At 50.3% G+C, this 24,285-nt stretch overlaps 1 protein-coding gene across 1 annotated transcript in view; it reads left to right on the top strand.

Moving 5' to 3' along the window:
- Nucleotides 1-1,672: 1,672 nt before the first annotated feature.
- LOC141996816 (dual specificity protein phosphatase 22-A-like) overlaps nt 1,673-24,285 on the top strand; it is a 37,491-nt gene continuing 14,878 nt past the window's right edge. Inside the window, exons 1-5 of the mRNA XM_074969113.1 lie at nt 1,673-1,707; nt 2,082-2,139; nt 4,061-4,094; nt 9,472-9,554; nt 18,592-18,641. Of these exons, the coding sequence (XP_074825214.1) occupies nt 1,673-1,707; nt 2,082-2,139; nt 4,061-4,094; nt 9,472-9,554; nt 18,592-18,641 (260 nt within the window). The remainder of the gene's footprint in view (nt 1,708-2,081; nt 2,140-4,060; nt 4,095-9,471; nt 9,555-18,591; nt 18,642-24,285) is intronic.

Below are 24,285 nucleotides of genomic sequence, written 5' to 3'. Positions count from 1 at the left end.
CGGTGAGCTTTATCAGACATTACTTACAGCAGCCAGCGTTCTTGCTAGGGCCCCAGAGAGAGTCAGCCATGCACAGACAGGAGCCAGGCAGCAGGTGGAAGGCATCTCAGCTAGCGCAGGGGGATACATGACTGTGCAGAGAGAGATGCCCAGCTGGGCAGTAGGTAAAGTAACCTGCACCCCAGGGTGAGGTGGGGCTGTGCAGCCATCAAATGGTGTCCCACGGGAGTTCCCAGTGAGGTAGCAGGCAGTATGTTTCCCAGCAACCCCACGAAGATGCCCAGCTGTGCATCACTCCAAGTTGCCGAGGAGATATACAGCTTTGCCATAACTACCAGAGCCCTGGTTTTCAGCACTTGGCGTTTTCCTGCTGGGTGGGGACTCACACCTGCTGCAGGTTTGTTTTGTCCTGTGCCAGATGCTGCCTGTAGTTAGGGACTCAAAGCTGCCAGGCCCGGAATCCCTCTTAGCTACCTCATCTCTCTGATTGTGGGCTCAGTCAGGTCCCAGCAGAGCGATGTCTTTTCAAGTCGCCTCTGTGTAGAGCGTGACCTTGAGGCAGGGATCCATTCCCGACTGTAGCGATGTCCTCGCAAGGTCCTCCAGCTGGCTGCAGGGAGCGATCAGTCATGATGACGCTGCCGGCTTGGCTGTTCTACCAGGAGCAAAACAGTGCTTGAAGACAAAGTGCCTGGTTTCTTTTCCTCCCTCCTCTCTCTTAGCTCCTTAGAAGGGCAAAGAGTTCAGTCTTCTGATGTCACGAGAGCTAAAGCCACTGCATAGCCAAAATCATTCCCAGACAGAGTCTAGACATGGCCAGTCACCGATCATAAACCATAGGCCCTGTAGGCCAGCCCCAATACTCTGAGCCACCTGGCCCCTGGTAACTCTGCTCCTCTGGCCTTTGCCTGTCTGATGATACACTAGAGGAGCAGAGCTCAACTAAGTAGCTGCGCTGCCTCTGTCTCATCTCCCATTGAGGTGGGGCAGTGCTGGGGGAAGGCAGGAGGAGCTGGGGAGCTCCTGCCTGGAAACCCCCCAGGCTGCAGGGCCTTGTGTGGGGCCTAAACAGGTTCTGGGGCTGCAAACGAGCAGCCTGGGGCTGGTTAGAGGCATTAGGTCCTACCTCCCCTTGCCTATGATGGCTGGCTTATACAGACTGCAGTTGGCCCCAGTGAAAGGGGGCTAGATGGTGACTAGCAGTAGCCCATAGGCTGAGGCAAGGTGGGGTTTGGGGGTTTCCCTGGGGAGAGGAGACCCAGAGACTGTGGGGGGTACTGCCAGAGGGCAGACCCTCCCGACAAAGGGGCACCGGGGTCTGGAAGGGACACGGGGGCCAGCAGCGGTGATGGCACCGGCCTACAGAGGGCGCTCCGGAGCTGGAAAACGAGCTAATTCCCAGCAGGAGACAGCCAGCCAACAGGAGGCGCCGCAGAGATGAGTCTCGTATTGCTACAGGAAAGTATTAAAAATAGCCCAGGCCTTTCCACCTCTTCCCAGCCCTGGATGCGTCCCCAGAGCCAGCGCTTAAAACTCTTTGCAAGAGGTTGTTGCTATAGAAACACAAAACAAAGTCCCAGTGTCACTTGGCACAGCCCTGGCTCATCATCGTTTAAAGTCAAGCCAAGTCTCTTGAAAGGTCATGGCAGGTGCTGCTTGTGTTTTGGTTGCCATGCAACTTGACATGCGCATGGAGCTCAGCAGCGGGTCGGGTGATCTGGTTTGGCATTTGGGCTGCATTCCCCATCGGAGTCACTGGCTGGTTGGAGGAGTTTTGTTGCCTCTTGCAGCGTTGTCGGATGGTTAACATACTGGATGCTAGGAGAGTGGACAGCCCGGGACGTTGGGATACAGGAACCTTTAGCTTCTGCTGCAGCTCACGGGATTGCTGGTGACCTTGGATCACCTGGGGGAAATGAGCTGAGATTCTCAGACCAGTTCCTGGTGCTCAGATGTCCTCATAACACCACCTTTGCAGCTGGCCCCCTCATTGGCAGCCTCAAGTGGAGAGGCCAAGGGCTGATTGGGCCATGGAGACTGAACTCCCGTCTCACCCTTTGTACTGGACTCATCCTGTAAAGGTGGAGACACATTGACTTGGCAGCATGGGGGCAAGCTGGTCCTGCCACAGCGCATAAGGTACCTGCTCTGGGGATTAAGCAATGGGCTTAAATTGCAGCAAGGGTGGTTTAGGTTGGACATTAAGAAAAACTTCCTAACTGTCAGGGTGGTTAAGCACTGGAATAAATAAATAAGCATAGGGAGGTTGTGGAATCTCCATCATTGGGCATTTTTAAGAGGAGGTTAGAAAAACACCTATCGGGGATGGTCTAGATAATCCTTAGTCCTGCCATGAGTGCAGGGGACTGGACTAGATAACCTCTCAACGTCCATTCCAGTCCTATGATTCTATGTGTAAAAATGTAAGCCAGCAAACGAAATGTGTTAACGTCAAAGACCTAAGTTTGACTGAACTCTATATTTCTCCATTGCTGGACTGGCGTTGGGCAAGACACCCAGGGTCTTTGATACCACTAGAAATTTTTACACCCTAATGCAGTTTGTTTGCTTATTAATTAAGATGGTTTTTAATTATACACGTAGCTTATAATTTCTCCAAAGGGTTTGTAACCCCAGGTCCTGATCCTACAAGCCCTTACGCATGTGTTTAACGTGAAGCCTGTGATCATTCCCGTTGAATTCATGCCATGGGACAAATCTTAGGCTTCAAGCGAAGCATGTACGTGTTTGCTGGATCAGGGCTCGAGAGAAGCAAGCATGTGCTGGGAAAGGAGGGAACGAAACAAACAAGAAAAAGTCAGTTATTCCCTCCTCTCCCCTGTGTCAGGGGTTCACTACTCCCTGCAGGGGCGCCTCCTTGTGGCTGTGTCTGGGGAATAGCTCCGCCTCTGACACCCCCTTCCATGTCTCATTCACGCTGAGCCCCCCCTCACACTTTAGGAGTTGCAGTGCTTCCCCGTTGAGACTCAGGATGCTAACTCTTCGGGACTGGGCCAGGTCATTCTAGCAGTCCCTTTCCTGGGTATCAAAGTCTCACCGGACTGGCTGTCCGGGTATCATTCCCAACAGTCCTCCAGTTCAAGGCTAGGCCACTTCATTTGTGGCTAGAGGGGAATCCGGGCCTGCCTACTACTCAGGGTTCCAGCCTAGGGACCTTACAATCAGGAGCCAGGGTCTGCTCCTTCCGAAACCTTGCCGCTGTTTCCCTGGACTGCTTCCTACTCTCTCTATCAGGCTTCCACAACCCTCCTGAATAGGTGCACCCTTGTCTTAGGGTTAGTGTCGCAGGGCTTCTACTCTCCCCCTGGGTTTCTCCTTCATTCCTCTCTAAGCCAGGAGAGTGACTGCAGGTTTCCATGCTGCAGTCTCCTTCTGCCTTCATGCTTGGCCTTATACCAGCCCCCTGCTCCTGCTCAGCCCGGTGAGGCTTATCAGGTAACTTAACCCCTTCTGAGCCACATTAACCCTTTTCAGGCTAGTGTGGGGTGAACACCCCGTCACACCTCAGCCACTGCCATAACCTCAGCATCTGTCAGACTGTTAAACCGTTTGGGACCACCGAGCAGACTGCTGACTAAGCAAATCACGGTAACAACACAGCACCCTTTGTGTTAGTCATTGACTGACTGCACCACAACCTGCCCTCACTCCAAACAGGAGACACGCTGCTCCTTGTAGTCTGGTGCCCTCTCTCTGTCACAGGCCAGAGCCTGATGCTTTCTAAGAAGGCACCTCTAGCCCTTAGATACCTGCTCATTGTGCAGTGCTGTAACTGGGGATCACCGCAGACCACCACATGTCTCCCCCTAAGCATGAGGTTTCGTTGCATAGCTAGGAAGGATGGTAGGGGTCAGAAATGATCCAGCCCACCTTTTAAAGTCCAGCCACAGGATTGGTGCCAGGCCAAGCGACATCATGATCACAAGGTTTAATGTCACCATTGGTATTATTGCATAATCCTGCAATTCACCTGCTCCAGCAGCAGGATTCTTACACTGAGGCCACTCTGACATCTCTCCTTTCTCTGTCTCTTTCTCAGGTTGTTGAGGGCCTCTACCTGGGAAACATCCGGGGTAAGTATCTTTCGCTCATTCCCTCTCCCAAGCACCATGGGAGATTGTTGACCGAGCGCGATCAGTGCACTCGGTGTTGTACAGGAAGACATGGTTCCTGCCCCACCAAGTAAAGAGTCCAAGGGCCTGATCCTATCGGGTACTGAGTGCCTCCTGCAAGGTGCTGAGCATCCTCAACTCCCAGTGATTTCATTGTGAGTTGAAGTCTCTCCACACCCACCCAGGACTGGGCCCTTATGAGCCAGAGGCTATATAAATGGGCCACGCGCTATGAAAAAGGGCACTCCTTCCTTCCCAAGGAGGCTTTCTTCTCAAGGCTCTAGAGAGACCCCCCCCCAAGTAGGGCCTGGAAGTGTTTTATGTATCTCTTGTGCTGCTGATGGTGCGGTCATTCCCCTTTGGCTGGGCCAGGAGTTTTTCCACATAGCGTTAGGAGGATGAGGAGTAAAGAGAAGAGGCAGGACGAGTGAAAAAAGTTGAAAAGAAAATTAACTACAGAGCTGAATAGGGTTGCCAATTTTTGTTGGACATGTTCCTGGAGGTTTCATTGCATGACATAATCTTTCATTAAAGATTATTCTTTAATACCTGGAGACTCCAGGACAATCCTGGAGGGTTGGCAACCCTAGAGCTGAGGCTCTTTGGACAATGTTAATTCTGCTTTCAATCTGTGTGCTTGGCATGGAGATGGCAGCCAAGTGGAATTTACCAGGTTGGTTCCCTGAGCTGATGACAGCTAGCACGGTGGAGTATGTGCCCCGGGTTGCAGACCTAACCTAAGTAAACCCACCCCCCAGGTTACCAGCTCCTTGTGTCGGCACTGCTGAGACTGGTGGGATTCTAGCAGAGAGGCAGGCTGCTTGATGTTCTCATTTGCATATCATTAGCCTCATGCCTTTCCAGCTTGCAGCTGTTCTCTGGGAAGAGGCTGAGAGGCACCAGGGTGCTTTGTCTGATGACAGATATGAACTGAATTTAAGTGTTCCTCAGGAGGGCTGGGCAAATGGGGATAATTAATTATGAGACGAACCTTTGAGAACTGCCATGCCATTGCTGCTATGAAACATTGCCAGGATACTGTCTGTGGGCCCTCTCTGGGCACCTCACAACCATTAATGTGTTTATCCTGTGACGGAGGGCAGCTTAGGTGCTGGCACTCAGGATGCTGGGGGCGTGGCAGCACCCTCTGGCTTGAAGTGGTTTCCACCGTATACCAGATTTATAGTTTGGTTCAATGGCTCTCAGCACCCCAACTGTTCAAATTGTTCCAGCACCACGGGAGGGCAGTGCTATTAACCCCATCATACAGCTGGAGAACTCAGGCACAGAGAGATCATGTGACTTGCCCACAGTCACATGGGAAGTCAGTGGCAAAGCAGGGGATTGAAGCAGGGGTCTCTGAAATGGCCCACTAGTGCTCTAACCACTGGACCATCCTTCCTCTGTGTGTGTTTTCTTTTGTCCATCTGATGTGTTGATCTTAGGTTTCTCCATCTCACTATCCCCGTACTGTCTGAGAGCCGAGCAGGGAATGTAAGCATTGTGTGCACTAGGCAGAGATTCCATAGCAGGTTGGCTCAGTTTACAAATAAAACAAAATATTTTCTGGTGCATTTTTAAAGGCTGGTCCTGCAAACTGCACTGTAAGGCCGCTCGCTACCCATTCTTCCTTTACATGTCCCCACCGGACCCAGCCCTATGAAATCAGCTGTGTCAAGGGAGGGCAGATGTCACTTCATCTGTTTGTAATCAGGTAAAGAATCCCAAATGTGTGTCTCTCCCTAACCCTTGTATGGTATCTATTAGAGTATATGCCTACCCCCACACTCCCCAACCTCATACACCCCTTAACTTCTTCGACTGTAAACTCCTTAGGGCAGAGACTGTGGTTTTGTATGTGTTTGTACAGCTCCTAGCACAACCAGGGCTTCTGGGTGCTACCATAATATAAATATTTAAAGAATAATAATACCCAGCTGATATAATCTGCCTATTGCATTTATAGGGGACCTTAAAGAGATATCACCCCTATGCTCAAACACACCTATAAGGAACCAGCAGTATATGGGCACTGCAATATATAGGCACCGAGGTCTTTATATTTACACTAGCATAACACGGAGCCTGCTGTGTATCCCAGGGCTTAGCCACTCAGGCCGGGTGTTTTGTATTTATTTTGTAAGGGTTGTTTTCCAGGCAGCCCTGCACTTTAAGCATGAAGTCTGGGTGTCGCTGTGGGCTTGCCTTGTATGCCACAGCAGACAGCCTGCATTTCCCGAACAGGGTGACATTTTTTCCAGAGGACGTGAAGGGCTGGGTTTGGTTCTTCAGTGATTCACATCCCCCTGGATTTCTCTCCCCTAGCGAGTTAGTGATCACCATGCCTGGAATGGCGTGGCTGCCACTGCAGAGCCCGTGTCCTCTGCAGGAGCAAGTAGAGAGGAAACATGGGCCAGTGGTTTGGGTAACTGGGTTTAATTCCCTGCTCCAGCAATGCCTCCCTGTGTGACCACAACCTCTCAGTTTCCCCCGTCTGTGCAATGGGGATAACAGCACTGCCCTGGCTCCCAGGGGCGTTGTGAGGGTGAGTACCTGAACGGTTATGGGGTGCTTAGATACAGCAGTGATGGGGAGCCAGAGAAGTACCACAGAGAGGGGGCTCTAGGTGACTGGTGTGTTTTCAAACTACTACGCCTGTCCTGATGGGAAAAGCCCCTTGTTACTCAAGCATCTGGTTACCTGGACTGCGGGATCCTTGCCTCCTGTTTGTATAAGAGGTGCGCTGTCTCTAAATGTCAGGGAAGGGCTGGATGGAAGCTCCATTCGGGAGCTTTCTTTCCGGTTAAATGATTTCTCTTCCCCCAGTGCTGGTTTCTAAAGGTGTCTGATGCGACTGGCCATTGGTTGTGTTTAAATGAAGCAGTGGGGCCACAGAGCAAAGAAAGGAATGAAGAGAGAAGGGCTGTATGTTTGCATGTCAGTAGAACCTCTCCATGGAGAGACTGCAGAAACCAGAAAGGCCACAATGGATATGTCTACACTGCAATCAGGAGGTGTGATTGCAGCACGGGTAGGCATGCCTGAGCTAGATCAAAACTCACTCGAGCAACAATAGCAATGATGCCTGGCAGCACAGGTGGCTGCATGGGTTAATTCTGCCCATCCAGGACCTAGGGGATGTACTTGAGTGGCCATTAGCTCAACGCTAGCATTGAGCTATGTCTGCAATGTCAACTTACCCGCTGTGTGTAATGTGTAGGCGGGGGAAGCCGCCAAATGTATATTTTTAAAGAGAGAGAAAAGAAGCTTTGCAAAGCTGTGAGCCATCTTAATAAGGAGAGTGCTCTGTGGTTCTGCGGGATGCAGTCTGAATTGTGCCCATGTGTGGCAGAGTCCCCAGGCTGCTAATGGAAACTCTCCTGTGGCAGGGGCCCGGACTTTCAGAGCAGGAGGAAACACGCTATCGCTGGAGTAGCGCCAAGGGTCTGAAGGACACTGATGCACAGCAAAGACACAGATGCAAAGTACTGGGTTGTTGTGGATTTGTTCTAGTCCTCAGCACTTTTCATTCTCAAAGCCCTTTGACATTAATTTGTTAATCCTCGCTCCTCCTCAGAGACGTAGGTGGAGAACTAAGTATGAGTATCCCATTTAAGAATGTGGGGGAAACTGAGGCCCAGAGTAGTTGAGTGGCTTGCCTGAGGTCACAGAGGGAGATGGTGTTAGCGCTGGGATTAGAATTTGGGAGTTCTGGCTGTAAGCGCTAGGCCCCTCTTTGCTTTGTTAGATATAGCAGCACCATTTACAATCCTAAGTGGACCTATAGGGTATGTCTACACTGCAACTGGAAGCAAGCCCCCCAGCTTGGGTCCACAGATTTGTAATGGGGGGCCTGAGCTGCAGCTTCTACACAGCTATGTTTAGCGTGCTAGTGTGAGCCCTGCCACAGCAAGTCTGTGGATCCAGGCTGGGAGGCTTGCTCCCAGATGCAGTGTAGATGTACCCACATAGACTAGGTAGTCTGTGGAGCTGTTCTCTGAGACCTGCTTGGAGTCATAGCCTGCCGTGCTGCTGGTGGGTTTATCCCTTACCCAGTGTCAGGGCCGCCTGAAGGAGACGGGCAGAGGGAACCGAAGAGGAGATGGTGATGGGGTTTGGAAAGTGTGTGGCACCGCAGAACAATCCAGCAGCCGGTGACGATGCCTGAGGCTGGGCAGGATTTGGGACACACGATGTAGCCACTAGAGGGAGCAGTTTATGTCTCTCTACAGGCTAAGCCTTGTTGAATTAGCGACTACTGCCTTTAAACAGGAGAATGGGCTGTAATTCCTATGGGCTGGGCACATCTCTGTGCGCGTTTGTGCAGTTCCATGGGGTCCAAGCCATGGAGGGGAATCTAAATCAGCTGGCCACAAGTCGGCTCGGCTCCACCAGCGTGGCTGGTGGAGGTATGATCTTAATGCCGAGAGCCCTGGCATCTTCCAGAGTGAAAAGACATCAAAGCAGTATGGAAGAGGAGCTGTATCTGCATCCACAGTCTCCAAAGGGCTGGGAAAGGGTGACTGTAGGATTCAGAACATCTCAAATGTTGCTTCTGCTTAAATATGAGAATGTACAAAGCCCACAACCTTTCCCACTGTCAAAAGATTGTGGGATTGGATTGAACGATCCCGTCCCTGAATGGTCCCTCAAATACTAGGAACCCAAGCTGGCACCAGTAAACAGGTATGTTTCTCATAGGGCTGATGACATTTTTCCATCAACTTTTTTTGGGATGGAAAATTGGATTTTCAATGAAAGTAAAATTTTCCAGCAAAATGTCTTCTCTCTTCAGAAGCGTTTCAGTTTTTTTTATTTGTCAGAAAATCAAAACCCCCAAAACTGATTTATTATTATTATTATTATTTATTATTATTATTTTGGCTGAAAATTGAGCAATTGGCTTTGGCCATTTTTGTCCAAATATTTTTTTTTGGCAAAGTCAACATTTCCCACTGAAAAATTTCCATGGAAACCAAACAAAACAATTGCATTTTTGTTGAAATTTTCCATGGAGATGGGGGGGGGGGGGAGGGTGTTTGTGCAGTTCCAGGGGAGAAGAGGAGGGTTTCAAGGTTCTGACCAGTTTTAATTTCTAAGATCAGAGCTATTAGCAATGGGAAAGACCTATTGGATCATTAATTTCCTGCCCCTCCTAGCGCAGAATGTAGTCGATGTAATAGAAAAGACCTAGCATGTACTAAACTGACACTCACTTGATGTTAGCCCAAAGACCACTACGTGTTTAGCTGCTGCAAACTAATATTCCTACTTAATGCTTTATGGGCCAGCTTTTAAACAGAGGGTTGGGTGTTTATGAGACTTTTTCTGCCTACAGATTCTGAGGACAGAGAAAATTTGACAAAGAACAGGGTCACCCACATCCTGTCCGTGCATAACAACGCCAGACCCCTTCTGGAGGTGAGTGGGAGTGCGTTCACAGCCTGGGGAGCTGGGAAGGAGGGAAATGTGAGAGGCGAGCATTGCTGCTATCAAGTGGGGATAACAATGCTTCCCGTAGCCAGGGCTGCTTCCCGTAGCCAGGGCTGTGCAGCTGAGTTTGCTAAAGTCTCTGAAGTGCTTTGAGATCTCTGGATGAAGCTCTGCGGCTATAATACCAGTGAGGAGGATTGCTATGCAAAGCAGAGGTGCCAGGCATAGACAGGGCCACCAGAGGGCACCCCAGCTCTGTGCAGCGTTACAAGGCTTCTTCCAGGCCAGAGAAGGAGCCATGTATGCGGGAGGGGACGTGGCAGCCATTCGTGGGTAGGGTGATCAGAGGTCCCGATTTTATAGGGGCAGTCCTGATATTTGGGCCTTCTTCTTATACAGGCGCCTATTACCCCCCCACCCCCATCCCAATTTTTCACATTTGCTATCTGGTCACCCTATTAGTGGATGACTCGAGTGTTCCTTTTTTGGGATCCTAGACTGTGCAAATAGCTTGGTGTACACACACAAGCTTGAATCCAGGCCTTTGTCAACTCCAGGCTTGTACTTCTGCCAAGCGCTCCACACAGGGCAGCTTGGCGTGGCCTGGGGCCACTTGGGGCACTTCTCTGCTGGCAGCTGCCTTGGGCTCAGGAACTGGATTCGTGATGGGGAGGGTGATGAGTGGGGCAGGTGCTGGGTGCCTGGTGCCATCTGGTAGAGGGTTTTGGGGTTAATCCCAGACACATTCCCCAGGTGCTGGCGATGGGAGTGGGGCAAGTTTTGGACGCCAGCCCTTTGTGCGTCATTGAGATGAGAGGCCAGATCTCAGAGATCTGTGGGTATACAGGGGTGGTTCGCCCTCCTTTCCAGGGCAGGGCTGGGGTTCCTGGTGGGAGCAAGGTGCAGGTAGAATTGCACAGTGGAAAATAGGAGGTTAGAGTGAAAAAATAATCTGGAGGAAACCCAGATCCCACTTAGCCAGCCCCATATCCTCAGGCCCTTCTGCAGCACCCGCTATTGTGTAAGTGCACTACTGACCTCTAGTGGATAGGAAAGCAAATGTGTGTGAACTTAGTACCCGTGCCTGCTGCTTCTGGGGGGACCATGGTTCTGCTGGTTGGGGATGCATTTAGCTTATGAGATAAATCCGTACATCTCTTGTGTCTCTCGGTTTCTGCAGCTTGGCCCTCTGTGCTTGTGCTCCCCACGCCCCTATCTGTTAGTCACTCCCTTCCAGCAACTATTGTTGTTGTTGTTTCCCTCGAGTGAGATGAGGGCCCCATTGTGCTAGGTGCTCTACACACACTTAGCCAGAGACAGTCACTGCTCAGAAGAGCTTGCAGGGCAAAACAGACAAAGGGTGGGAGGGGAAACTGAGGCACAGAGCCGGGCGGTGACTTGCCAAAGGTCACCCAGCAGGTCAGTGGTAGAGCTAAGAAGAAACTCCAGGTCTCTGGAGGCCCAGTCCAGTGCATTACCCACTGGACCATGCTTCCTCCCTGCTGGGCCACTATGCTGTTCGTCTTCCACCTCCTCTTGGGCAGGGAGTAGGCTCAGTCCATATCGCAGTGCGGGCAGGACCTTCTGCTAACCCCATGGGCTGGTATGGTACCTGAGGGGAACTCTTTCGGTGAGGGCAAAAGGTCAAAGGGCATTCTCCTGTGGGCCGTTTAATGGTAGCGATAGCCGCGATGATGGCAGAGGTCTGGTGTCTTCGGAGTGGAAGGTTCTCAGGTTGATTCCTGCTGACGGCTGTGAAGTTCCGTGTGGCCCTGTGCGGTTGCTGAGGATGCTGAGACTGTCCCAGCAGCACTGGGCCTGCGCTACTGGACCTTCCTCCTGCTCAGGAGGATTACAAAGAGAAATAACAGCGGGAGCATTTTCCCCGTGAAGGGCCATTGAGTAATTTGTGGGGTAAAATCAAAGATGTAGAAACTGCTGCGGGCGCGGGGGAGCAGCAGCAGCTGCCTGGGAGCCGTCTCTGCCAGAGCATGGCCCCTCCAGACGGGTGGCGAACCACAGCGAGAGCTTACAACACGTTCGAGCACGTGGGGCCAGAGGAAAAGGGGAACCGGAAAGGCATGGTGGGTTGAGCAATGTGTCAATCACAGAGCCAGGCAGGGAACCGCAAACCCCAGTGCTGTTCCCAGGCAGGCAGCAGTGCTGTCATCTTCCCTCCTTGGGCTGCGGGATCTGTCTCCAGCAGGGCAGAGGAAACGGCTAGCAGAGCAGCAGTTAATCCTGGGGTGTGTGTGTGGGAAGAGGGGACCTGCTGGCAAGAAGCACCGAGGAGCTAGACGGTCTCCTGGGCTGGAGACTGTTTGCAGTGCGGCTTCCCTGGCTGCTGGGAAGCTGCAAATCCCGGCCAATGTGTTTTTGATGCAGTTGACTGCTTAGTTTGTTGCTGGACTGGGTGCTGTGGTGTGAGGCCAGCAGGTGCCAGGCAAGCTGCAGCTACATGGCCCTGTCAATGCGTCTTGACCACGAGCTGCAGCACCGTGTGTTGTTCCAGGGCTGTTCCTAGCCTGGCTCTGCCAGTGCACCTCACTCCTGAGCAGTGTTCTCCCCCTTCACTCCCCTCCTGCATCCCCTGCTATTCTGACAGTCCACTTCTGTCACAGCTCTGCCAATGCACCTCACTCCCAACTTGCAGCCCCCCGGCCTGTCCAGGCCTGGGCTTGCTCCCCCACAACCTGCTGTGCCAATGCACCCCACTTTCCTTCAGCTCTTTGACAGCAGCTGTCAGTCCGTGGCAGAACAGACAGTGGTTTGGTGAGGTGTTGGGATGAGGAAACCACCAAGCGCCTTTTCCCCAAACTAATTTGGACTCTCTCAGTTGTGTGAGAGGCGAATTCTCACGCTATGCAGAGGGCTTATGAAAGGGCAGGGCTCCCGGGTGACACACCACAGTGCATTACACCCAGCCCTCTCTTTCCGGCTCCTCCGGGAGTTCTTCCAAAATGGTGTGTGTGTGTGTGTGTGTGTGTGTGTGTGTGTGTGTACATGTATGCACATTGAGAAGCTCTAAAAGGAAACAGCCAGCCTTGGGGCCAACAGTTCTGATGGTACCCAGACACCAAGGTGATGGGCACAGCATAAATCTCTAGAGAGGAGAGACAGACCAGTATAACTCTGCTCCAAGGCAGACAGTAGAGGAGAGCGCAAGGAGATCCCAGAGCAGCCTTCTCCACCTCTTACAGTCTGAAAGGTGGACCCAGAATATGGCTTTTCCCATAAGAAGACCAAGCTGAAACGGAGCAGAGCTCTTGGCAGATGCACAAGCAGCGCACGCGTGAGAGAGATTCCCCAGGGTGGACTGTCTCATTGTTCTTTGGCCTGAATCTGCCAGTGGATCCTAGCTAAAGACACGGCCTTCATAATCCCCACCCGTAGCAGTACTGATCGGCACAGCATGGGCCAGGGCACTGCAGGCTTCCCTTCACCTGCAAGGGCCAACTCTAGGGGTACAAAGGTGGATAATTCAGCCTGTAGCTCATTTTGAACCTTGGCTTCTTCGTGGAGAAAGCCAGCGAGGTACTGCCCATGAAGGTAACCTTTGAGATCTGGACAGCTGCCCCTCTAGAGACTGGACTGAGTACCACCAAACTGCTTTCCCAGAGCGACTGTGCTCTCAGATGCCTGTCTCTGCTGATTGACCTGGTAGTGAAAAGCTCCATCTCCCATTCAAAGGCCCCTGCACCTCCTTCAGACTGACCATTCGTTAGGCCCAATCCGTCCGAGATCACAGCAGTGAGGAGCTCTCCATTCATAGCTGGGTCTCAATGAACGTTTGTGCTGCTGGAGACAGGAAGACGCCCTGTGCTGGCTGTGCTCACCCTACGAAAGTGGCCTTGTTGAGGCCCATGTCTGTGGGAGGCTGTGCAGCAGCTGCCCCCGTTGTGCCTTTGTCTAGCCGCTGCATTTTCACAGCTCCATGTTCACTGATTTCTCAAATCACTAGCTATGTCTTGTCCAGCCATCACGCAGGGTGAGGGTCTTCCACAGGGCCTTAGAAACACAGGTGAGATGAACACATGTGGAGGAGATGCACCACCTTGCAGAAGACCTCTGAGGTTAGGACGAGTGAGGAACTGTTTTCCTTTTAGACTGAGGGCATGCTACCCACAATGCCCTGAGAACACGTCTCGGGGGTGGTGGTGAAGAGAATCCCTGAGATTCCACATGTACCGGCTGACTCCAGACCCACTTTCCCAGCAGTGAAGTGGTCCCAGTCCTGCTGCAGCACAATGGGCACCTCCAGCATCTCTGACCAGGCAATGAGCGTCTAGAACTGGCCCAGCTTGAGCTGACAGTGGGGTGTGAATCCAGGGCCTTCAGCCCTAAAAGCCTCTATTCTGGAAGTAAAGAGTGTGGGCCCAGAGTTTCAAACGTATGTAGGTGTTGCTTAAAACCCTTTTGAAAATGAGATTTAGGTTCCTAAATCAGGCGTTGGGACGCTGAGCGCAGCAGTGGCTAGATACCTTTAAAATCTGGGCCGAAGTCTATTAACTGGCAGCAGTAGTAGACTTTTATCCTCTGAAGTGGACCAGTCCTTCAGGAGCACTAAGACTCACCCTCTCCTAATCAGAATGACACCAATGGAGGGGAGCTCCCCTGGCAGTGCTGCTGGCTCTGCCTGCTGTGGCCAGGACAGCCCATGCATCCCAGGTGAGGGGGATAGTCCTTGCCAGCGAGTTTAAAGCCCCATGCTGCAGTGACACACTGAAGTGCTCTCCAGGCAGCTGGGGGAGAGGGAATAAGTCCCAGCTGTGGCAAGGCTCAGGTGCTGTGCGGTCCCTTGGCCAGCCTGCATACTAGAGATAGGGCTGAGAAAGCTATGCAGGCTGCAGACAGGCAGGGTGAGGTGGGTTGTGAGTCCCAGGGGAGACCTCTCCATAACTGACCAGGCAGAGCAGCTCCCAGCAGTCGGCCACTCAGTCCTGGCCCGTCCTCGAGACTGGACCCTGTTTCCTACCATGCTCTCAGCAGCATGCTGTGCAGGGGCTCTGTCCTGCTCTTGCCAATGGGAGATGTGGGTCTCGGCCCGGCTGAGTCATTGCTCCCGAGAGTCACACACCCTTGGGGAGTGTCTGCAACAGCATTGTCTGGGGGGGTCATTTCCAGGTGAGGTTTGCTGGCCCTGCAAACCCAAGGCCCGGCTGCAGCTAGTGTACCCTCTTCTTGCCAGAGGGCTCTGGCCTGCAGAACTCCCTGCCACTGGGGTTCAGCAGAGGCCTGAGCCTGGCACTTTATAGGTGAGCGCTTTGCACAGGCCTCTCCTCCATAACAGAGCATCAGAATTGCCTGGCTAAACTGGAGACGGCCCCCAGGTAAACCCAGGCTGGGGTGGGGAGGTTAGGCCCTGCTGAGAGACTCAAGGTACCTCCTCTATGGGAGTGGGAAGGCTAGAAGAAAAGATGAGATTAGGGGTAACAAGCGCCGCCAGCCCATTGGCTTCCAGGGACTTTGTGTGACTGGGCAGTGGGAATTCTGGCTTCTAGTGTGCGCTTGCACGTCAGCCACCGTGGGACACGTGCCCTGTGGGCTAGTTTATACGTGGTCTCGTTGGAAATCCCACGGGCCTGGGTTCAGTGTGGGAGCAGTGCCCAGGAGGGGATTCCCAGCCTTGCAGGCCTTGGAGGCCAGGGTCACAGGGACAGAGGCCTGAGCTACTTCATCACCACAGCCAGGAGGGGGCAGACACAGGTGGTTCGAGGCTCGAGTTTCCTCCACAAGGAGAACAACCAACCTGGGTCCCCAAATCCCGTCCGACCTGAGTCCCATGGGGGGACCGGGCTCACCCCCTCCAGGAAGAGAGGAGAGTCTCAGGAAAAGGCGGAGAACGATCTACAGCCCTAGGAGTGAGCTCTGGTTATCTGCAGCGTATCATGAGGTACGCACAGGGCAGACAGAGACGGGGGTAGTGTCGGCTCTGCGATGAGGGCTACATGTGCATGGCCGGGGTTGCGTCTCTGTGCCTGGCTGGTTCCGTGTAATAAAACGACTCCTTTGAGCGGAGAGGGGCCGCGTGGGAAGGTTCGGTGGCCCGTGTTCTCATGGGCGGTGGGTGTAATAGGCCAGAGAAGGCTAAGCCTCCCCAAACCCAGGCTGTGCCCCATCCACGCTCTGCCATGAGGCCTCGCCCTCGTTTTGCATCTCCCCCCCCGAAGCCAGCGCGAGCTCAGCTCTGGCCGGTGGCCTGGGGCTCAGGCCCACCGGCGGCTCGGGCTGGCTGGTAGCTCAGGGCAACTCGGCCGGGGCTCCTCTGGCTGCAGTGGGGTGCTCGGGCGGGGCGGAAGGGACAGGGTAGGGCTAGGGCCTCAGGTGGAAGGGGCAGAGCCAGGGACTAGCCTCCCCTAAGGGGGGTTCACACGCCACCCATGCGCGTTGGGCAGGTCTGACTAGATGGTCTGTGAATCGATGGTCTCTGTTTCAGACGTTCGGTCCCCTTGTGTGTTTGTAGCACGGTGGGGTCCTGCTTCACTCCTAGCTGCTACAGTAATACAAATAAATAAATAATAATCACAGTATGTTTCCCTTGGGCCTGCTCCAAAGTTCGCTGAAGCCAATGTGAGTCTTTCCACTGACTTCAGTTTGGCTTTGGCTCTAGCCCCAGTTGCTTATGGGTTGTTTTTATTGAAAAGTCCACTGCAGCTGATCACCGCCACCCAGCAAAGAGACTGAAGGAGAACTGCAGCAAGCTGGTGTTTACCTGCTCAAACGCTGTCTGGCAGGATTCTCATCCACTTTGCTTTGGAGCGGGAGCCTTAAAAACATCCCACTTTCTAATTTTAGTGCAGCGCTGGGAGGATCTGGGAAGCATTGTTTTAGAGAAAAGAAGTCCCCTCTCCCCCCCAGTGCAGCAGGCCCGATTTATATCTATATAAAGGTAACTAGAAAAGGAAATAACGCACAGATGAGAGCGATTTCAAATGTACATGTTTACACACCATCTTTCTAATCCAGGTGAGGCCCCCATCTCCATGATAGCTAGTTTCATGGCAGGCGAACTAGTTACAACACCTCCTCCCGCAGCTTCAATACAGCATGACTCCGCGTTGGTGGGAACTCTCTGTGTTCTAACCACGTTCCCGAACTGTGCCAAATTCTTGGCTTTAGCGTAGTCTCAGCACTTGGTTAAAGTCCTGTTTGCAGCACAAGAGGGAACCATGTTGCAACTGGGTCAGGAAAACTGTTGTAACGAGAGCCCCTAAATATGGGCTTGTGAGATTACCATATGCTTCCAGTAGCTTCACCATGGGAATTACAAGTGCTCCAGAGCACATGCCTTGGCTGCACCATGTGAATTTCACTTTATTTTGGGTACTATCCATAGAACGCTTGACCACGTTAAGAAAAATAAGCCCCTCCTCACTGGGCTCAGGATGGGGCTAGCTAGTCCGATTATATGCTAAGCAGGTACAGTGGATGAAATCCTGGGGACATGATGACGTTAATGGCAAAAATCCCATTAGATTCCATGGGGCCAGGATTCCACCATGTGTTTTAAACATGGCTGCTTGTTAGCTAGGTTTTAGTGCGTTTACATTGTGAGCCCCTCGGCACAAGGGCTGTTCTTAAGTGCTTGGAAAGTGCCTGGCACATAGTGGATGCTACCCTTAGTAACTCCTTTCACTGGTCTGGATAGGGGCTGGGGTTGTCTGAAAAGCATGTTATAAATCATCCAGGATCCACAAACTGAATTAAGTCAGGAAATTCAATGACATTTTCTCATCCTCCTTTGGGGAACTTTTACCCATATTCCATTCTGGATTTTGTGTGGCCAGCCTTTTGCTGAGGCCTTTGACTTCAACAGGGCCAGGATTTCATCCCAAGCTGGTTGTCATGCAGTCTGGAGTGGCTCACAACTGTGAGTGCCAACCTCAGAGCAAACTGTCAAAAGCAGGGCAGACACCCCAAACTGGTGCCATGTTCTATAATTAGATTTCATCAACCCAATAACAAATGTGACCTCCTGGATCCCTGTGACAGTCTTACCATGGAGTGACAGACAGCCCCCTTGGGCACTCCAGTCTATCTTGCCAGCCAGGCAAGTTGCACTTGGAGATAAATGGTCACTTACACCAAAAAACAACAAAATATTCAGGTTGCTCCCAGTCCCAAGAAACCAGTCACTTACCCCAGATCAATTTGTACCTAGATCTCACACCAGAGACAACGCTGGTAATCAATCCTATAGCAATTAAGGATTTATTATCGAGGAAACTAATTAAGGATTTATTAAGGAGGAAAAAGAAATGAGAGCGTTATTTACAGGTTAAAGAAGGCAACAGATATGCACAAATGAGTTACAGTATATGGTTCCAAAAGCGACAGAGATGTAGTAATCCGTCAGCATTTAATGTCTTTTCAGGGCTAACCTAGGTTGATCTTGGGGATCTCTGCTTTTTGTTTCTTAGCTCCAACCCTTGTAAGAGTCCAAACAGCAAAGAGATGAAAAATCTTCATGTCAGCTATCTTTATTTCCCTCTTCCAGCATTCAAATCCATGGGACAAGGCCTTCTGCATGTAGTTCCCCATGTGTGCATGGGGCAACCAGCAAAGCTTTTGCTCTAGGATGGCCCACCTAATTTTGATAATCTTTCTGGATGGGCGGAGGGAGCCACTCTTCCCGTCTGAGTTCACAAGTTCAGAGCAGGCATTTTTACAATTATAAAACAAGCATATTTTACCTGGTAGCCTGGAATACAGCCATTACAAGTGAGATTAATGCCGGCAGCAATTTACAAGCATTTTATAGAGACTAAACACATCCTTACACGTCTAACATCTATCTTGAACAATATTAACATAGGTGAACTGGTCTGGTTTCCAGCTATAAATCTGTCAGTGCTCACCTGATGCTTACAGACTTGGCAAGAGCTGGCACCTGATTTAACAATGTCACACGGGTGATGCTGCAAGAACAGTCGGGAAGGGGTTTAAGAGGGTCATAGGGGTTGGAGATTTCTGGTTACAAGCTTGTTGAAGGCATTTTAATGTTGTCTCCTTCCTTCTGTTTCAGGATATGACCTACCTCTGTATATCAGTGTCAGATTCGTCCAGTCAAAACCTGTAAGTTCTTTCCAAGTTTTTACACAAATTGTTACGTGGGCAGCAAATTGTTAGTTTTGAATGTCTCAGCAATGAAGGGGTGATCATTAGAATTTGAACTATCTTTAGATCATTGCTGAGCCTAAACACAGCCTGCATATTAATAACATTTCTAGATTTGATATATATGTACATATATATTCATACATAGAGGTGTATATGTATGTGTGCAGAGCTAGTCAAAAAATGGCAAACTCATTTCCCTCAAGATTTCCAAGTTGATTTTGTGTCAAAGGATTTGAAATGGATCCATTTTTTATTTGCTTATATTTTTCAATTGCCATTTTTCCCCGATTTTTCCCTCCAAACTTTCCTTGGAAACATTCCTGAAATAATTGTCAAAACTTTGCACAAACAAGTGTCCATAGGCATTTAGATAATGTTTTCAACACTAACTCTAAAAGAAACATTGAAAAAAGGCACAACATTTTTCACAAAACCCCTCCCCACAACATCTGACCAAGTAGACAATTTTTTGCCCAAAATATTGTTTCTGAAAAAAGGCCATTTTAAAAAGTGAAAATGCCCCCTTGGACACAAGAGAGACAGGGCGGGTGAAGTAATATATTTTATTGGACACTGCATACAACCACTGGAAACATGCTGACAGGTCTGTTTGTGTGTGTTTATACACATAGATACATAAAAACATAAGAACGGCCATACTGGGTCAGACCAAAGGTCCATCTAGCCCAGTATCCTGTCTTCTGACACTGGCCAATGCCAGCTGCCCCAGTGGGAATGAACAGAACACGTAATCATCAAGTGATCCATGCCCTGTCGCCCACTCCCAGCTTCTGGCAAACAGAGGCTAGGGACACCATCCCTGCCCATCCTGGCTAATAGCCATTGATGGACCTATCCTCCATGAATTTATCTAGTTCTTTTTTGAACCCTGTTATAGTCTTGGCCTTCACAACATCCTATGGCAAGGAGTTCCACAGATTGACTGTGCGTTGTGTGAAGAAATACTTCCTTTTTTTTGTATTAACCTGCTGCCTTTCATTTGGTGACCCCTAGTTCTTGTGTTATGAGAAGGAGTAAATGACCTCCTTTGCAAAGCGCTTTGAGATCTCCTGAAGAAATGGGCTAACTAGGAGCTAGGCATTATCATCTCTGTGTATATGAATAGGTGCATGTGCATTTGGGGCCCTTTCAGGAATCCTGTCACCCCAGCCCACGAAGCTGTACTCTGCAATACTAAGTTTTGCTGAGGTGCTACTGCTTTTGCATCCATGCATGATTGCCCTCAGTCAGCCTGGCATGCTCTGAGGGTTCATGCAGCTGCTTCCATCCTGCAAAACCCTCTTCCCAGGTAAGATATGGCTGGGGGCAGAGCTGATTACAGCTCCTCCTTTGTGCTGCAATGCTTGGAAGGAATGCACTGGTGAGGGAGCATGGGGGGTGTTACTCTCCAGCCACTCTGGAGTCTGACTTCTAGGAACTGCTGCAGCATTATAACCCCAGGGAGATGGCATGGAGTAGTGACTTTCTGCATCAGACCTGGTCATGAGTCTCTGTTCAGTTCTCTCTGGTGCCTGAGTGGGAGGAGCTGTGCAGGTCCATCTTTGGGATGCGAGTTCTCTCTTACCTCCTCTCCTCACCCACAAATCCTTTCTGTCTTGCTTTGCTCCTTCTCACCCCACTTTCCCCTGCTCCCCCAAACCCCATGCCCGGGATGGAGTGTGTGTGTGTTTGTGTGTTGTGGGGGTGCAGTGGATTTTCTCCCTCCCAAGCCCCCGTGGGATCTGAAGAATGCGGCTGGTGGACAGGTCTTTTCCCACTGCTGAGCTTCACTCTGCTCAAGGCCACACAGCGTCAGCAGAGTGCCTGTCAGTGCCCTCCAGATCCCAGTGGATCCATGTTAAATTCAGGCCTATTCACAGTGGTGATCCCTCACTGGTGGATTGAATGGGCCACAAAACCCAACTCCAGACAGAGAGCTGTGTGTTTGGAGTTGGAGGTTTTGACTTCTCTTCCCAAGGCCTCCTGCTCATGCTGGCCAACCCTCAGTGCGGTACCATTATCACTGAAATGTTCATGGTGTCGGTCCCCACTGAGCGTAATCCAGTGGCAGAATCTCAAAGTGGCCTCTCCACAACGCTTAAATTGCAACCCTTCTGTTCTGGGGCACATACCTGCGGGTGCTCCAAAGCTCATCTTTCCATGTACAAATAGTATTGGGGTGCCCCATGAATGGCGCCAGTCCGACACCATCTCGCCACTCCATTTCCATAGAAATGCCACTTGCACGTGCAAACCTGCGGTTCCGAGTGCCCAGAACTGTGGGTGGGCAGGTTCAGAGGCTGCCTTGGAAACTTTGTCCCTGGGTATTTGGAGAGCTGCTAGTGTTCCACTGGAGAGTGCATCTTTCGGAGAAAGAGACATGTCCCGGCCTTCTAATTCTGCTTGCTCATGTTCCCAGTGAGCGGAAAGAGAAGCTTTACAAGAAAACCTTTCCTCAGCAAGATCAGGATTTTTTTTTTTCTCCTTTGTGACATGTCTACACAAAACTGGCCACAGGAAGGAAGAGTTGTTCAAGGAACTATTTTTTGCACATTGCTTTATACCAGCGATTTCACAATGTGGGTGAACTTACAAAGGATTTCTAAGAAGGGAGGTTTGTGACTGGAGACCTTGGAGACTCAGAATGACCTGCATGTAAAGAGGGAATCTGTACCGATTACTCTAGGAGATGGCTGGAAATTGAGTATGTTCCTTGGGGCTGATGCCTATAAACATGAGAGAGAGGATTCTGGTGGCTGACATGGTCTGGGAAGTCAGCTGGGGTAAAGAGTCAGCAAAAGTGGGTTCCCATGGTGAGGAAGTCAGCACTACATTAAAAACCTGAACCAAACAATTACACAAAAAGGCTTGTCCAGCAGTGCATTTCCGGGGCTGGTGTATTGTGGGACATGAAGCCAAAGGCTTCAAGCTCCCCAAGGAGAGCAACAAATCCATCATAACCGAGGCCCTGTGTTTTTGGTTTTTATTTTGTTTAAAATATGTATCCGTGTTTATTACAAAAATTAAAAACTGGGTGAAAATTGGTGCAAAAAATTAACTTCACAATTTTCTGGGTAAAAATCCACGTTAATATTAGGGGATGGGAGGGCAGAAAAAATGCAACAAATAGAGAAAAGTAAGAGTATTGAAAGTGAAAGCTGTTTAATGCTGTGATTTATTTTATGAACTGTACATTAATAGTACGTACATATATGCACAGAGTGCCTTATTCCTACAATGGAATGGAAAGTATTACAAAGACAGTCCTATGGATATACGAGCTGGGAGTTGTTGACTCATGGAAGATGTTACCCAATCAGATAGCTGTATTTGGGCTAGTTTTGTGACCTAGCCATAGGGCTTTGTGTTGGTATAAGACAACTCAGGTTTCCTTCACATCCTTTTCTTTTCACTTCCTTAGACAGTAAGTGTGGGAGAACTGTGGCAGCAGTAGTCAGTCCTGGAGATATGCAGAAGGGGTGGAGGCATCCTGTGACTCAGTCCCCTCTCGTGGCTGATTAAAGTGTCAGCTCCGAATGGAAACTTTTTGAGTCGTTGTTTGGAAGGATGGTGGTGAATGGCTGTGACATGTGGGAAGGTTAGAAGGTGTGAGTTCAATGTGGAGAAAATAGGGGGCTATCATAGAATATCAGGGTTGGAAGGGACCTCAGGAGGTCATCTAGTCCAACCCCCTGCTCAAAGCAGGACCAATCCCCAATTTTTGCCCCAGTTCCCTAAATGGCCCCCTCAAGGATTGAACTCACAACCCTGGGTTTAGCAGGCCAATGCTCAAACCACTGAGCTATCCCCCCCGAGGGCTGTGTATCCCAGGGCTGTGTCAGGAATGCAAAGGGGCTTGGGATGGAAATGAAAAGAAGATCTGAGCGATGATGATAATTTACAAAGCCATCCATTCATTTCTATATGAGAGACAGCAGGGGGTGGGGAACTACGAAGCAAGACAAGAGGAGCTAGAGGGGAATTGATTGAGGACTTCAGAACGTTGAAGGACAGAGTCCCTTTCCCATAACATGAAAGCAACGGGTCCCTGCATAGGATTGTTCTTCTTCAAGTGACATATCCGATATGGAGGCTGTCCACCACCACCACTAACACTCATCTTTCGCAGTCACAACAGTGTTATAAAACTTCCCCTCTCCTTTGGGTACCAGTCGATCTGGTGCTGTTTCCAACGTAGCTGGCTTTCTTTCCTCCTCTTACTGGTTTGCCTGCCATCTTGCCTGATAGTATGAATGCTCCAGTCAGGTCACTCTGAGATCAGCGTGTCTACAGAAGGGATGTGATTGATTTCCTAGGGTCTCAAGTAATTGGGCTTTTTAACAATTCATACTTCTCATCACCTCATTGTTCCTAGTTTTGGTGATCCAGCTAATTTTAGTGTTCTTCTGTAATGCCCAAACTCAGACCCTCTGAGTCATCTCTGTATCCTCCTTAAGTGTTCAGCTCCCACATCCCTGATGGAGGGGGTGACCACATACAGCCTGTCAGCAATCTAGTGCGGCTGAGTCGTGTCAACTTTCAAAAACCCAGCTGCTGAATGGAGAATGGGAGACTTAGCTACAAGGCGTGACAAGGAATAACGGTTAGCTCTAGCCAACAAGGGGTTAAATTCCAAGGAAGGCGCTACCACTGGGTTCATAGGAGTCTGTTAAACACCAAGTTACTGCCAACAGCTGTTTTTTCCCACCCAGTATACCTCTTTAGGTGCTATAAAATACAAAGTCTTATCAATTAATAAGCTGATAAACCTCACCCTGCAGATTGTTAGCTGATTGCCTATGGGCCAACTGAATTATAGGGAGTTGGGTTTTTTTCCCTCCTTCTCCTGAAGCATCAAGAATTGGCCACTCCTGGCAGGAGGATACCACAGCAGATGGACCAGTGGTTTGATATGATGTGGCTACTCCTATGTTCCCAAAAGCAAAGAGACTTTACTTGCTATGAGTCAAGGAGGCGACTGGAAATCTGGATGGGGATAAGCTTTTGTTCCAAGCCCAGGGGAACGTGGGACTTTTCCAGTTCACTTTTAGCCAGCCTGCATCTGCTTCTCAGTCCAGAGAAAGAAGGAAAATGTGCTGAAGAGCTAACTGCCTTTGCTGTAAGACAGTCTGGAAGAGCCTGTTATAAACCCAATGGAATTAGGGCCTTGAGTGCATCCAACCCATCCTCCTCTCTCTACACTAGCTTCCCTTCCCATAGAATTTCAAATCTACTGCAACGTCTCAGTCCTTATCTTCAAAGCCCAGGGGTGTCTAAAAGACCATCTAACGCTCCAGCACAAAGCATGATTGACAACTGTGCTTTAACACAATGGAGCTCTCAGCAACAAGGGTAGAGGGCATCTTTGTGGGAGACAGAACTTTCTCTGGGGGTGGTCCGAGACTGGAATGAACTCCCCCAGGAGCAAAGATCCATCCCAAAACTCACCACTTGCCACTTCAAATGCAAGGTGCATTCCTTTGACCAGCCTTCTCTAACAAATGCATAGCCACAGGTATATTTATATTAAAAAAAAAAAAGACCCCTACCAAAACAAGACAAGTAGCATGTGACAGATGTGTAGACACATTGCTTAATG

This window comes from Natator depressus, chromosome 12, assembly GCF_965152275.1.
Source record: "Natator depressus isolate rNatDep1 chromosome 12, rNatDep2.hap1, whole genome shotgun sequence".
In the NCBI taxonomy this organism is placed as follows: Eukaryota; Metazoa; Chordata; order Testudines; family Cheloniidae; genus Natator; species Natator depressus.
Note: the sequence above shows the minus strand (reverse complement) of the source record. Positions and strands in the feature narration are given on the sequence as shown.